Here is a 15,248-nt window from a genome sequence, read left to right as displayed (position 1 = left end):
GATGGTGATGGTGGGGGAGCATGTTAGAATGTTGAATCACAGTGTGCCTTCTGAGCACCGGTGGACTTCTTGCAGGTTGTTTTAGCACATTTGGTGAAATGTTAATGCAATACTTTCTCCCTTGCACCATGCATAAGAAGTTGCATTGGACTGAGTCAGAACACCAGTCCATCTAAGCCACATCCCTACCCCACTTACTGGGAGTAAGTCCCATTGAAATCAGTGGGATTTGCTTATGCGCTTTTTGTGTTTTTGCTTTAGTGCATAAGATTGCACTGTTAGCCCCTTATTCTAACTGGCAAGAGCTCTCCAGCCCATCAGGTTTAAGTCTTTTGGGCCCCTAAATCCCAGGATGCCAGGGAAAATTAACCTTGCCTTGCTCTGTAATACAACCCAGTCCAGCCTGATTCTATAATGTAGAACAGGAAGGCACCATCTTGTCCCAGGCAGCAAAATGGGTTGGGCAGGTCTTGAAAGACCAGTGATACTGACACAGCTGCTGAGGAGGAACGGTCCTATAATTTGGAACAAAAGCAGGGAAATACTCTCCCTAAATGGCCCTCCTGCATAAGCATAAGATCTGGCAGCACTAGGACATTAAAAAGAATGGCTGAGTGTTTCTCAGCAGAGAGGTTATTTTTGGTAGGGCCCATTTGGCCAAGTACCCCAAGCCCTAATGGGGCTGCCAGTATAAGTTGTCCACAGACAGGGTTGGGGGCTGGGGAGCCACCAGTTGTGTACGCGGTTCGATATGGATCCCTGACAAAAGCGAACTCAGGATCTGTCCTCCCTCCCCCGAATGCAACGGGAGGGAGTGAAGGGCTCCCCCACCTCCTCCCCGCATTCCCTTCCCTTCCCCTCTTCTCCTTCTCCTGGAAAGTGAAGATGCTTCTTGCATCCCCAGGGCCTTCCTTGGCATAGGAGAGCATCCATTAACAGGCCACTCTGAGGGCCCCTCCCCCGCCCTGCCTGCCTTTGTGTTTTCTTATTTATGAAGCTGCTCAGAGGCAGCCAAATGGAAGAATTCTCCACACACACAACACACACTTCCAGCTCTGCCTCCCCCACTCTTCTAAGTGGAGTGACTCACTGTGTGTGTGAGGGGGGGGGCGCAAATAATTTGGATTCAGGCTCCTTATCCTTTTATGCCTTCAGGGTATAACTGAGCACAAGTCCCCCAATGCTGTCACACTGGGCAGAATAAGGGTCCCTTAGGAGGAGATGGAGGGTACTTTCTCAGGCACCTGAGATGGCCTGAATTTTCTGCTCCTGGGGTAGAGTTCCTCATGCCTGGCACACCACCACCTTCACCCACCAAGGGCCCTCTAGATCACCCCCAGTGCCAGCTGCGGGGGGGGGGGGATTGTAGACCAAAACATTTGGAGGGCCGAGGTTGGGGAAGCCTGCCCTACTGAATCTGTGGGTTTTCTCAGTAAGGTGCCATCCGATGAAAGAGCTGCCAGGCTTCCCAGCAATCCCTCAGTGGTTCAAAAACCATTTCACTGGGAACACAAATAGCTCAACCTGTCAAATGGGGCGGGGGTCTTTACTTAGGCCAAAATCAAACAGAATAAAGCATAAGTTGTTGAATAGGGGGGGGGGCCTCAGTATTTCTGGTCACGTGTGCTGTAGGGAAAGGGTGGGAGTCTCAATTGCAGACCAACATGCACAGTTGTTTCTGACTCACCTGCAAGGCACAGAAGAGCAGTTGCCTTGAAAGGATGGAGTAGTGAAGGATAGCTCGCCCTCCCCACCACCCTGTCCACAATATTTTCAAAGGCCCTTTGCTCATCTTTCGTATAAAAGGCAACTTGTGTGGTTACAAGGAGCAGCTTGTAGCTGGGAAGAAGTACTGTTACTCTGGGCTCTTCCACATGACCAGGTGTTCATTGAGCATGCACCCTGATTTGTTTGCAGGGGTGTTAAGAATGCATTTTCCACCTTCACTTTCCAGATTGCAAAGTCTGATCTTTTGGGGGAAGCGAGCTTGTTGTGTAAGACCACCCAATCCACTATAACCCAGACAAAAGCAGCAAGAGCCTGGAAGCTCCCCTAGGCTGCAAGCCTTAAGTGGTGCTAGCCTGGAGTCCTGGAAGGAATGGCAATGGAGAGAGCAAAGGAGCCACCTCTTGCTCCTTGCTCTCACCTTCTATCTGATGGGTTCCCAATATGCTAATTGCTGAACATGTACTGAGGATAAATATCAGACCAGTTGAGGATGATTTGAGAGCCCATCCATGGTCTAGAAACTGAACCAATGATGGGTAGAAGCCATAGCTGGAAGAGAAATTCCAGCAAGGGGAGGAGAACTAATGTGTACCAATGTGGGTGCTGCTGAGTTGGGTGGCTTGCTGATGATGTGCCCTCTTATAGCAGTTTTACAATTTAGAGGGATCTCTCAGGAAGGTTTAGGCCAGGGTTTCCCAAACTTGGGTCTCCAGCTATTTTTGGACTACAGTTCCCATAATCCCTGACCAGTGGTCCTGCTAGCTAAGGATGATCCAAGTTTGGGAAACCCTAGTTTAGGCTTTTATTGGGCACTTGCTGGCCTCCATCTGTCTCTGGAGACAGTGGAGGAGTGCTCCTTTGGAGTAAAGTCAAACTGTTGGAAGGGAGACCAATACGAGAGAGACATAGAATCATAGAATCATAGAATCATAGAGTTGGAAGAGACCACAAGGGCCATCCAGTCCAACCCCCTGCCAAGCAGGAAACACCATCAAAGGATTCCTGACAGATGGCTGTCAAGCCTCTGCTTAAAGACCTCCAAAGAAGGAGACTCCACCACACTCCTTGGCAGCAAATTCCACTGCCGAACAGCTCTTACTGTCAGGAAGTTCTTCCTAATGTTTAGGTGGAATTTTCTTTCTTGTAGTTTGAATCCGTTGCTCCGTGTCCGCTTCTCTGGAGCAGCAGAAAACAACCTTTCTCCCTCCTCTATATGACATCCTTTTATATATTTGAACATGGTTATCATATCACCCCTTAACCTTCTCTTCTCCAGGCTAAACATACCCAGCTCCCTAAGCCGTTCCTCATAAGGCATCGTTTCTAGGCCTTTGACCATTTTGGTTGCCCTCTTCTGGACACGTTCCAGCTTATCAGTATCCTTCTTGAACTGTGGTGCCCAGAACTGGACACAGTACTCCAGGTGAGGTCTGACCAGAGCAGAATACAGTGGTACTATTACTTCCCTTGATCTAGATGCTATACTCCTATTGATGCAGCCCAGAATTGCATTGGCTTTTTTAGCTGCTGCATCACACTGCTGACTCATGTCAAGTTTGTGGTCTACCAAGACTCCTAGATCCTTTTCACATGTACTGCTCTCAAGCCAGGTGTCTCCCATCCTGTATTTGTGCCTTTCATTTCTTTTGCCCAAGTGTAGTACTTTACATTTCTCCTTGTTAAAATTCATGTTGTTTGCTTTGGCCCAGTTGTCTAATCTGTTAAGGTCATTCTGAAGTGTGATCCTGTCCTCTGGGGTGTTAGCCACCCCTCCCAATTTGGTGTCATCTGCAAACTTGCTCAGGATGCCCTCAAGCCCATCATCCAAGTCATTGATAAAGATGTTGAACAAGACTGGGCCCAAGACAGAACCCTGTGGCACCCCACTAGTCACTACTCTCCAGGATGAGGAGGAGCCATTGATGAGCACCCTTTGGGTTCGGTCAGTAAGCCAGTTACAAATCCACTGAATGGTAGCATTGTCTAGCCCACATTTTACCAGCTTCTTTACAAGAATATCATGGGGCACCTTGTCAAAGGCCTTGCTGAAATCAAGATAGGCTACATCCACAGCGTTCCCTTCATCTACCAGGCTTGTAATTCTGTCAAAAAATGAGATCAGATTAGTCTGACATGACTTATTTTTCAGGAACCCATGCTGACTTTTAGTGATCACAGCGTTCCTTTCTAGGTGCTCACAGACCGTTTGCTTAATGATCTGCTCTAGAATCTTTCCTAGTATTGATGTCAGGCTGACTGGGCGGTAATTGTTTGGGTCCTCTCTTTCCCCCTTTTTGAAAATAGGGACAACATTTGCCCTCCTCCAGTCTGCTGGAACTTTTCCTGTTCTCCAGGAATTTTCAAAGATTATTGCAAGTGGTTCTGAAATCACCTCTGCCAGTTCTTTTAATACTCTTGGATGTAATTCATCTGGCCCTGGAGACATGTTTTGTTACAGCTGGGGCAGAGGAAGGCGTCTGGTTGTGCTGCGTTATTTCTCTCTGCGCTCCTCCCATCAGTCATTCCTCCTCTGGTCTGTCTCCACTGCAGTCATATTGGGCTCACTTACCAGTTTCAACAATTGATCTAGAAGTGATCGTTAGATTGTATCATCTCTCAGTAGCCACTTTTGACAGCCCAGAGACCCATGGCACTGAGATCCTGGCAAGCGACTGCCTCCACCCTGTGAGAATCTTTGTCATGAAAGCCATTTGCACTATAGGCCCGCAATAGTCATGGGCTGCCACTGAAACTGCTCCTGTTGGGTCCCACAAGAAGCTGTGAGCTGATGCCTGAAGCCAGTGTCGTTTTTAAATGCATTGTTGCGGCTGATGCGCTGTTCCACGATGGTTGTTTGTGCTTGGTGCTAAAAGATGATGGTTCACAAAGCTGGCTTTGTGATGCGCACTCCCACACCCATCCACACCCACAATGTCCCACAAGAGCTTGGGAGCCAATGGGATGCTTGCATACGGCGCCACAAGACAACAGTGTGCACGTTGCACAATTTGCTCATGCCCCTGAGCTTGCAGGCTGCTTGCTCTCCATCCCCTGTGGGCAGGGCTTCCTGTCTGCCCCGTGAGCTGGGCTGGGTTCATGAGAGGAAGGTAGAGGAGGTGTGTGAGCCACACAGTGTCAGCTGCAGTCCAGCAAAGCAGACACTCTGCATGTCTCTCTCCAACTCCAGTGTTTTCCTGCTCAACGAGGTAAAGTGCCATCATCCTTGTCTCTTGGGGGGCGGGCTGGAAAAAGAGGAGCGGGTGAGAAGGGGGTGAGGAAGCAGCCTGGAGAGGGGGCTGCCTGGGTGGCAGAACCGCAGCACAGGAAAGTGGAGTCAAATGCAGGAGATGTGGGTTGAGACACTCACCAGAGCTATCAAGAAGAGTTAGGTTTGCCCAGGTAGGCAGATGGCACCAGCTACTGCAGCAACTCATGGGTGTGTTGAGCCCTGCTGTGCCATTAGCTGCCCCCCTTTCCCCCTTGCCCTGAACCCAAGGCCTGTGCCCTATAGTGCCCCTGCTGAGGGAAGACCACCAAGGCAGGAGCACTGCCCCCCTCCAGCAGCTGAATATTTTCTGCTTTAACCCTTATAGTAACAATATTCCTCCTCCATCTGTGCTCTCTGCAGTTTTCATCCCATACACAGCAAAGTCAGAAGCTTCCCCTCCACAACATCTAGAACTATTGAACCTCAATCCATAGCGCCCCCTGCAGGGCTGGAGCTAGGAAGGCTCCATTCTAACTGAGAGCCAGTGTAATGTTATTTTCACAAGCTTGTTCTGAACAGTTTTCTATTGCACTGACCGGGTGGCGCCAAAGTTTGTTTTGCCCCTTTCCCTCCTCACCCCCTGGGCTTCCTTCCCACCCCAAGTTAAGAGTGGTGGTACTGCCTAGGGTGAGCTAAGCTTTTCAGTGATTTATCTGTCCCATCACCCGCCCTCAGTAAGAGGGTCCAGTGGCATCACTGATCTTTCCTCTGCCTCCCTTCTCAAATCTAGCTGCTCTTTCATACTGCAAATAAATATGGTTTCTATTTATTTATTTATTTATTTATGACTAGCATCTGCATACCGGTCTTCATAGCCAAGGTCTGTATTCCCTAATGACAAAAGCCTCAAACTGAGATTAGAATAGGGATCTGCTTTTTTAACCCTGTTTTAAACACACCAAATATTCCCTAGCAAGGGAAGCCGAATCCCGATTATCCTCTTACCTCCACCAGGGGGCGCTCCAAGGAGCTGGGGCAAAGTGCTAGAATGCAGCCGCAGCAGCCACATTGAAATCCCTGGAAACGGGGCGGGAAGGATCTCGAGGTGCCGAGAGAGAACAATGTGCCTTGCTTTTTAACAGTCGGGGATGGCGTCTGCGGGAAATGGCAAAGCTTAATTTCTAGCACAAGAGATGCTAGGGCCGGAGGGCCTTCAAACAACTCTCTGACGGTGGCTGATACGTGGCAATTCTCTGCAGCCACTCCGCGGAAATGCACTCTGCACTTGCTCTAGGGTCCTTTCGACTGTTCCGTTTTCCCCAGGGATGAGCATCTGGCGTGCCAGGGACAGCTGAAACCCTGGGGAAAGCAAGGGAGAACAGCAGCGGGTGAGCGGCTTCCCCCATCTCCAGCTTCTCGGATTTGCAATGCCACCGACGGGCGGGGGAGAGGGAGCGATGGCATTAAAAACCCGGGAAACTGGACTCAGATCTCTCTATCTGCTGGATGAGCATCTGGGAGCTTGTCGACTGCTGGAGCGAGCCGCATCCTGCACGCCAGCTTGCCTCCCTTCTTCTTCAGCCCAGAAGCGCCCCACCCCGGCGAGGAGGACAGGGGAGCCCGGGGAAGGCGCCATCGGAGAGGCTCTTGCTTCGCAGGGCGCATCCTGGCCCCCCCCACGTGATTATATAGCGCCTGGCACGTCCCCGAGCCCATTCTCGGAAGGGCGCGTGTAGCGCGGCGGGAGGAGGGCCGGGAGGCGCGGCGGCGCGCACCGCGCTCGTCGCCAGGAGGAGGAGAGCGCGGGCGAGCGGACGAGCGCAGGCGGCCAGAGCCGGGCAGGCGCTTCGGAAGCGGCGCAGCGGGGCCGGGGGCGCCTCCCTCCCTCCCTCCCTCCTTCCCTCCTTCTCCCCAGCGGGCAGCGCACCCCGGGCCCGCCCGCCGGCCGGCTCCCTCCCCCGCCGTCTATGTCTTTTTCTGACTCCAGCGCAACCTTCCTGCTCAACGAGGTAACGGAACAGGCAGCGCGCAGCCGCCGCCACCCCAGCGCAGCCCCGGCGCCATCCCCGCCCCGCTCGTCTCGCGCGCCTCTCCCGCGCCAAGCGGCAGCTTCCTCGCGCGCCCTAGACATTCCCTTCCCCACCCCCACTCGCGCCATACAGCCTGAGAGGCGAGGAAGCGCGGAGAGGGAGAAGGGGCGGGCAACTACTGTACGCGCCTCTCCCGCCCCTTCGCTGGGTTCCTCGCCTCTCTCTTGCGCGCCTTCAGTCCGGTTGCGTTTCCTAGATTCGGGGCTGGGGTGTCAGGATTGGTGCTGCGTCCTCTGGCAAAAGGCGGAGGGGTTTCTTTCTGCAGGGACTGCCCAACTTCCGTGGGGTGGGGTGGGGGTCCAACTGGCGCCTGCACCCCTGGCACCGGGCTTGGAGAGGCATCTGGAGACGCAGCTTGGGGACCCCATCGGGCACCATTTCCGGCAAAGCGGAGGACCGAGTCCAGATCAGCGGGCAGCAGTAGCAGCACCTGCCCAGAAGTTAACGATGGTGGTGGGGAAGGCGAACGTCCCCATCTGCCCGTTAGGGATGGAGCTGTGGGATCGTCTGGGTGGGCAATCCGGAGCTTAGAGCCGGAGGAGAGATCCTTAGGGAGAGGCGCTGCATCGGGGAAGCTGGAGGGAGGCAGAGGGTGGCCTGTGCCCTATAGTGCCTGTGCCAGGGGTCGCGCGGAGAGGCACTGGTTATCAGGGGCACTAAAGACACAGGGTGGGGGGCACGGCGTGCCGTGGCGGCGGCCTGGGCTTCTCACCCTTTCCTTCCTCTGTGATTCACTGCCCACATTCCTTCGCTTGCCCGGCCTCGGTGCCCGGGTCTCTGCTGGCCCAAGCAGGAAGGCTGTGTCTCCCCACCACCACCCACAATTCCGTTTCCAGCAAGGCATCCATCTCTGCCCTCCCTCTCTCTGGAGGCAGAATAAAGGGCAGAGCTTGGTTGGTGGGCACTAAGAATGCACTGAGAACGACCCCTGCCCCCCCCCAAACCCACATCACACGACGCCCTCCTGTCCTGTCTTCCCTCTCCCCATCCTGTTGTTCCCCTTCTGCTATCTGCACCGCGCCCCTTGGCACCCCGCTTTGGTCTTGCCCCAGATGGGTGCAGACGCATCCGGACAGTTCAGGAGCTGTTGCCTGCTGCCCCACTTCTCTCTTTTCTCTCTCTGCCCGCCCCCCACCTCCCCGCTTCCTTCCGTGCTTGCCTGTCTCAATGCCTGCCCCCAGGGGAGGGCTGGTGGGTGGGCGCTATTGTTTTTGCCGTCGTTGCTGAGCGGAGAAAGCGGGCGGGCGGGCGCATGCATGCATCCAGGGGGGAATCTTTCTCGGGGAGCAGACAGAGCAGCTCTGCCATTGCGTGCCATCCGCTGCCCCCAACCCAGCTTGGGGCAGGGGGCACAGCGCGCTGGGCATCCCTCCGATTGGAAGAGCCGTCCCTTTTCACCCCCTCCCCCCTGCTGCCACCACCATCTCTGTCTTGGTTCCTGAACGATTCTTTCATCCCCCATGTATGACGACTCCTGTCTCCATGGATTCGAAGACTCCGAGGTGGTGAGTCTGGCAGAAGCCAGGGGCTATTTTCAGCAGGGGAACCGCCCACTTACAAGAACCTGGCATCGTCCTGGTTTGCGTGCGGGGCTGGATGGCAGGGGGTAAGGTGGGGGGGAGCTCTGATGCTATTGACTAGGTGTTAGAAAGTTGGGGCAGGGACCCATGAGGGCAGGGGGGGGTGTTGCCGGGGGTAAGGAGACAGTGGAGTAGGCGACTGAGCTCAGGGCACAATCGCAGGGTTTAACTGGGCACCTTTGGTGGAGGAGGACCAAGGCTTGTTAAGGGTACCCCTTAGTTATGGGGTGGTGGTAAGTTGCTTTCCTTGGCTTCTGTTTGGCTCAGGGCTAGAAGACACTTGTAGGCTTGGTCTTCTCCAAGGAGTGGAGGAAAATGATTCTGGATAGATGGGGGTGCAGGTGGAAGCAGGCAGTAGGTTAGTGCCCTGGCATTCAAGGGAAGTGGTGTTCTTTCCCCTAACAGCTCCCCCCCCCCCCCCGCTGGTGGGTGAATCCAGCACATAGGAACATGGGAAGCTTCCTTGTTCATCTAGCTCACTATTGCCTACCCTAGCGGACAGGAGATCCCCAGGGTTTCAGTCTCTCCCAACCATGTCTGGAGATGCATATTGAGAGGCACTGACTGGACCCTGGCATGTTCCTTGTCTGCAGCTGGTTTTTGGGAAGGGTTTGTGCTTTCCTGAGCCAGGAGTGGTGGGAGCAAGTGCAGGGTTCCTCAGACCATGCACCTGTTTTGGGGTAGATCCTTGGTTGGAGGTCCTCCTACATGATTTGGGTAAGGGGTGGAGAAAGTCTCGCGTCTCCCTTCAAGTGGGATCCCAAAAATAACTCCTTCCTGAAAGAGAAGGAGGTGTTTCTTCTCTTCTGCACTTTTCCTGGCTGTTGTCACCCAGGCATTAGAGCTCGAAAGAGGAGTTGCGGAAATCCTGGATGGAGAGTTTGTGGAGGGCTTTGACTGGATGATGTGGGCATAAAGGAACCTGTTTTGTACAGAAAGATCACACAGCTCATTATTGGCTGCACTGACTAGCAGCGAGACTCTCCAGGAATTCAGGCGGGGATCTTCCTCTTAGCTGGAGATGCTGGGGATGGGACCTGGCCTGGAGTCTTTTACATGCAAAACAGATGCTTTAGCCACTGGACAATGGCTCTTCACCTAACATGCGTAAGCAAACAGGGGCTATAATCTAGATAGATGGCAAGGGAGAGGACACATGGCTAGGAAAATCTCCACCCAGTAGGCTAGTTCAGCAGGTCTGGAACAAGCCACTTTGTCAACCTCTGTAGGAGCCCATCAATTATAAGTCAGGTGTGGGGGCTCCCCTGTGTGATGCCAGCACAATTTTTATCATGCCCAGACCTCGGGCTTCCTGCCCACCTGGTTGGGGTTAGGCACCCACAGCAGGCACAGCTGCTCCGCTTTGAAATGTGTGGGTGGGTGTCGGCAGGAGAAGGTGGATGATCAGCTGACATGACAGAACTGGGCTTTGGAGGGGGGAGGAGGCTGGCATTTCCTAGTGTCTGCCTGAGCTGGGGGGGGGGAGAGAGAAGAGAGACACTGCATGCTGTAAGTGCGAGATGTTCACCTCTCCTCCCGCCTCCATTTCTAGCACCTCTTACCTAAGTCATAAAAGCACTTTTTAAAGACTGTTGCAAAGTATTTTTTTTCTTCTCAGTGTCTGTTGATCACACTCCATATGCAGAGGGAGGGGAGGACAGTGAAGGTGCAGAACTGGGGGTGGTAGCAAAGGCTGGGATTTATTCGAGGCCTTTGCCTTTCAATTTGCACTGGGGAAAACATTCCCAATTCCTGGGAACCAGAATCAAGTTGTGCCCAGAAATCCTAGCTCCTGATTCATACCCTATCCAATCTTACTTCTTGGTTTTATTTACTTTATTTTTGCAGGGGTGGGGGACCAAATTTGGCTCAGTGACAGAGCATCTGTTTTGCATGCAAAAGGTTCAATCCCTGGCATCTCCAGAGAGGACTGAGTTTGTCCCATCTGAAACCCTGGAGAGCCACTGCCCAAGAGACTCTGTATAAGGCAGCTTCCTGTGTTCCTGTGTTACACCTGTCATCTTTCTCAAGCTCAGGTTGGCATACATGGTTCTCCTCCCCTGCACTGCATCCTCACAAGAACCCTGTGAGGTGAGTTAGGCTAAGAGAGAGTGACTGAACCCAGGGTTTCCTGGTGATCTTGATGTGGCTGAGTAGCGATTTGAACCTGGATATCTCCCATTCCAGACTGGTGCTCTTAATGACTACACAACATGCTAACTCTGGTTTTCAAAGGGCAAGGTAGGAATGGGGTGGACAGCAAGGCTGAACTGGAGCTGAATTGGCAGCAAAGGGAGAGGAGAAAGGGGGGTCCAGACAATAGCTAGCTTGGGTCTTCAGGCTATTCTGAACCCTCCAATTCTTGCAATGGTAATCTGATTGAATGGTCTGGAAAGGGAGCAGAAGATGGGCTGGTTTCTTATTTAGCTCATCATCATCAAATTTATTGTTCGAGTTTAAAATTCAGAATTAAAAACAAATTATAGTCACAAGGATCAGGCGTGTTGTGAAAACACACATTTCTGGTGTCGCAGGCCAGGGTGAAAAGGGGTAGACTCAGCATTCACTGAAAGCTGTAAGGTGAGGAAGTCAGGCTGGGGGCAGGGGGGGGGAGAATGCCACAACCTAGGGGCTGTCACAGAGAATGCCTTATCCCAAGCCACAGACACAAACACACCAATTCCCAAGGGAGGTAGAACTACCAAGAGGGTTCCCTCTGCAGTCCTTAACACCTGGGAGGGTCTGTAGGGAAAGAGGCAATCTTTCAGATATTTGGGGGCCTGGGTGGTTTAAGGCTTTGGTATCTGAGAGGCAGAATACCAGGGATTGTCATTGTGGCACTCCCATAATCCCCACAATGCGTGTTGCAATGTGGCAACATCTGGACGGCACTGCACTGGTCCTCTTCCTTCTTGCTTTCTCATGCCCTTCCTTGGTGTAGGAGTAGAAAGTTGACAGTGCAACCCCTCTCCCTTCACATTCTCCTTTAAAACGAGGTTTATCCCAGGGTGGGTGGGTGTTTCCCACCCCCCCCACCCCTGCAAAAAGGAGAGGCAGTCTGAGAAGGGAGCTGGGTGAAGTGGTGGAGCTTTTCGTTGGGGAGAGGAGAGGAGAGGAGAGGACAGGGAGCGAGGGACTGCTGCTCTCTGACAGCTTGGATCTTAAGCTCTTTGGCCGAGATTCATCCTCCTCTCAAGGGGGGGACTGTGGTTGCAGCTGTGACAACACAGATTGGGCCAGAAAGAGCCTCTCTCTCTTCCGCCATAGCAGAGAGGGTGACATTTTAAGGATTTTCCATTTTGTGCCTCCAAGTCCAGTTCCTTTCAGCCTGTCTGGGGGATGCCATGGGAGTACATAGGCGCTCATCTTGTGGGTATCTGTAAAGTGAGAAGCCCCTCAAAATCTTAGGACTACAACTCCCATCATCCCTGGCTGGGGCTGTTGGGAGCTGGAGCCCAGCAGCATCGGGTTGAGGGGGGCACAAGCTGCCCACCCCTTGCACTCTTAGGCAACAGTTCTCAAAACTGTTGGATCACTTGATAACCTCCCCCCCCCCTTCAGCCTCTGCTTCAAAACCAGTGCTGCTTTATACAAATTGTGTGGCCTAGGCCAGATTGTTGAGGAGGGCCACTTTTATGGGTCAGTTTTAAGGGGCGAAATCCATTGTGAACAAACATAATAATAATAATAATAATAATAATAATAATAATAATACATTTTATTTATACCCTGTTCTCCCCGACCGAGACTGGGCTCAGGGCGGCTAATGCCAAATATATAAAATACATTAAAAACATCAAACGATTCGTTTAAAATACAATTTTAAAATTTAAAATCAAAATAAAATTAAGTGGGAACCCACGATACATAACCGTAGGGGTAAGGAATTAAAGGTTCACCAGGCCCACCCCCCCGTGCTGGTCCCATATGGGCCAATAGAAAGAGCCAAGGAGGCCACTTACATACAGGGTCCCATAGAAAGAAGGGGGTCAGACTGGGCCCGGACGGCCTGGCGGAACAGCTCCATCTTGCAGGCCCTGCAGAAAGATGTCAAATCCCGCAGGGCCCTGGTCTCTTGTGACAGCATTCCACCAGACTGGGGCCAGGGCTGAAAAGACTTTGGCCCTGGTCGAGGCCAGTAGAGAGATTTGTGATTGTTTTGCAATATTTTTGTGGACTGTCTGAATGGAGCTTGCAGGTCACCAGAGATGGATCACAATTTCAGAGCCTCCACTCTAAGGCTTAATTTGGGCAAGGACTCCAGGGTAGGGGATCTTCAACACTGGAACCTGTGAAGGTAGTGGTGAATGAAGGAGATACGTTTCTTAGCCACATGCAATGTGCCATTCCCTCGCCATTGAGTAATCATACACATTTTGGATGCATTTGACCTGACATTACGATGACTGGCATCCAGGGCAATGGGCAAGAATTCTGACTGGGATCCAGCACAACTCTCTTTTGCTTTGCTTTGATGAAGCACAAAATATCACCCTGGTGTTTCTAGAGTCATTCCTCTCCCTCTGGTATTCATTCTGTCCTCTCCCTGGCCAATGTAGAGGTTCAGATATCAGTAGAATGGAGGCTTAATTCTCTACACCTTGAGTTGTGTTCAACTAAGTTTTCCTCAGAGTAGTAGAAATTAATGGACCCAACTTTTTCATGGTTATTAATTTCAGTGAGTCTTACTGAATGTGAATCAAAACATAGTACTGTAGATGTTTTTCATGTCTTGTTTCACATCCCCCACTCCCTCTCATTTCCCAGGCAGTCAGAGTTCCATAAAGGAACCTTTGCACAAGGATAGGGAATTTGTGGCCCTCTAGGTTGCTTTGGACTACAGTTCCCATCTCTGACCCTTGTCTGTGCTGGCAGGGGCTGATGGGAGTTGTAGTCCAGCAACATTTGGAGGACCCTGCTTTACAAGGTCCTTTTTCTTTGGAGGACAGAGCATTGGAGACTTAACAGTCTCTTCATTATGCTGCTTTTATGCACGGATAGGTGGAGCAAGCATTATAGGGACAGAGAACAGAAGCACACAGGCAGAGAAAAGTCCGAAAGGGAATATCAACATGCTAGAAGCCCAAACAGTATTCCTTGAATACCTGTCCAAACAGTTGGTTTTTAGCTGTCCAAGCACATGGCACATGCAAATGTATGTGACAATTTCCTGAGTTTTTAAATACAGTGGTACCTCAGTTTAAGTACACAATTGGTTCTGGAAGTCTGTACTTAACCTGAAGCGAACTTTCCCACTGAAAGTAATGGAAAGTGGATTAATCCGTTCCAGACGGGTCCGCGGAGTACTCAACCTGAAAATACTCAAACCGAAGCATACTTAAACCGAGGTATGACTGTAAATGAAATGAGGTTTGGGGAAGCTGCGGTTTTGTGGAGGAGAACAGCAGCCGGAGGGGCTTATTAACCCTTTCATCACCAGCCACTTTCCTGCTCAAAATCATGCCCCCCCAGGAGAAAAGGTGTACATGGGGAACAGCTTAAGCAGCCCCTCCTACCACTGTTTCTGCAACTCAAAATTAGGGATGATTATGATAATAATTAATAATAATAACAATAACAACAACAACAATAATAATAATTGTTATTTATACCCCGCCCATCTGGCTGGGTTTCCCCAGCCACTCTGGGTGGCTTACAGCATATCTAAGAAGCAATAAAAACCTCCTGACACAGGGCTGCCTTCTCAATGTCTTCTAAAAGGTGTGTAATTGTTTATCTTCTTGACATCTGATGGGAGGGCGTTCCACAGGGAGGGCGCTACTGCTGAGAAGGCCCTCTGCCTGGTTCCCTGCAACTTTGCTTCTTGCAGTGAGGGAACCACAGAAGACCTCAGGGTCTGGGCTAAGCGATGAGGGTGGAGACACTCCTTCAGGTATACAGGAAGCTGCTTTAATTTAGTGAAGCAGAACAGAAGCTCTGAGGGCTCCGTCACATCCATTTGCACACAACTGTGTATTTGCTGCTCAGGCAGTCCTAGTTTGAAGCGCCCCCCCCCAAAAAAAACTGGAGGCTGAAGTGGCTCACATTCTGGATGCTCGAAACAGCAATTACAGTGTCCTATTATCACTGATCTGATGCCAGTGCTAAATGGGGTTTTGAATATGAAACTCTTTTGGATCGTGATAATCTCTTACGGACTTCCGAGTGGGTACACAGACCACAGCTTTGGAGTCTTCCTGTAGCCCAAAATGTTCTGTGTCAGGGTGGATGAAATTAAAGAAGAAGAGCAATGTGTAATAACCCCTTTTTGCTAGTGGTAGCATCTGATCACTTTGGACTTTCTACTCTCTTTGCTAAATCTGCTTTTGTTCCTGCTGCCATGGCCTGCTTTTGTTAACCAAGCCAGCTGATGCAAATTTGCTATGTGCTCTGTTCCCTCATTCACTTCTGGAGCTCCTCTTACTTAGCAGTGTATCCCAGTAGCATCACAAGAAGCTGCCATATGCATCCCTTCTCCCCACTACTCAGCTCTTCTGGGCGTCCTTGATGGGCCCCATTGCATCCTTGTCTTTGAACAAATCTTGCCCAGATCCCTCCTCTGGACGTTCAAATGCTGTTTACCTTTTCCCGCCTCACCTTTGGAAACTGGCCCACCCCCTGCTTCATTTTATTCATTGCACT

General features: G+C 51.5%; 1 protein-coding gene across 3 annotated transcripts in view; it reads left to right on the top strand.

The window, feature by feature from the left end:
• Nucleotides 1-4,810: 4,810 nt before the first annotated feature.
• The window catches only part of CACNB3 (calcium voltage-gated channel auxiliary subunit beta 3), a 35,266-nt gene continuing 24,828 nt past the window's right edge, over nt 4,811-15,248 (top strand). Inside the window, exon 1 of one of the 3 annotated variants that reach the window (XM_035101107.3) lies at nt 4,811-4,934. In XM_035101107.3, coding sequence (XP_034956998.1) covers nt 4,896-4,934 — 39 coding nt within the window. In that variant the 5' untranslated portion in view covers nt 4,811-4,895. Of the gene's footprint in view, nt 4,935-6,720; nt 6,946-8,255; nt 8,532-15,248 lie in introns of those variants that run through there. The other 2 variants (XM_035101102.3, XM_035101094.3) reach the window with 2 other exon arrangements.

Source organism: Zootoca vivipara, chromosome 2 (genome assembly GCF_965207765.1).
Source record: "Zootoca vivipara chromosome 2, rZooViv2.hap1.1, whole genome shotgun sequence".
In the NCBI taxonomy this organism is placed as follows: Eukaryota; Metazoa; Chordata; class Lepidosauria; order Squamata; family Lacertidae; genus Zootoca; species Zootoca vivipara.
The sequence above is the reverse complement of the archived record's forward strand: the minus strand, read 5'-3'. Positions and strand labels throughout refer to the sequence as shown.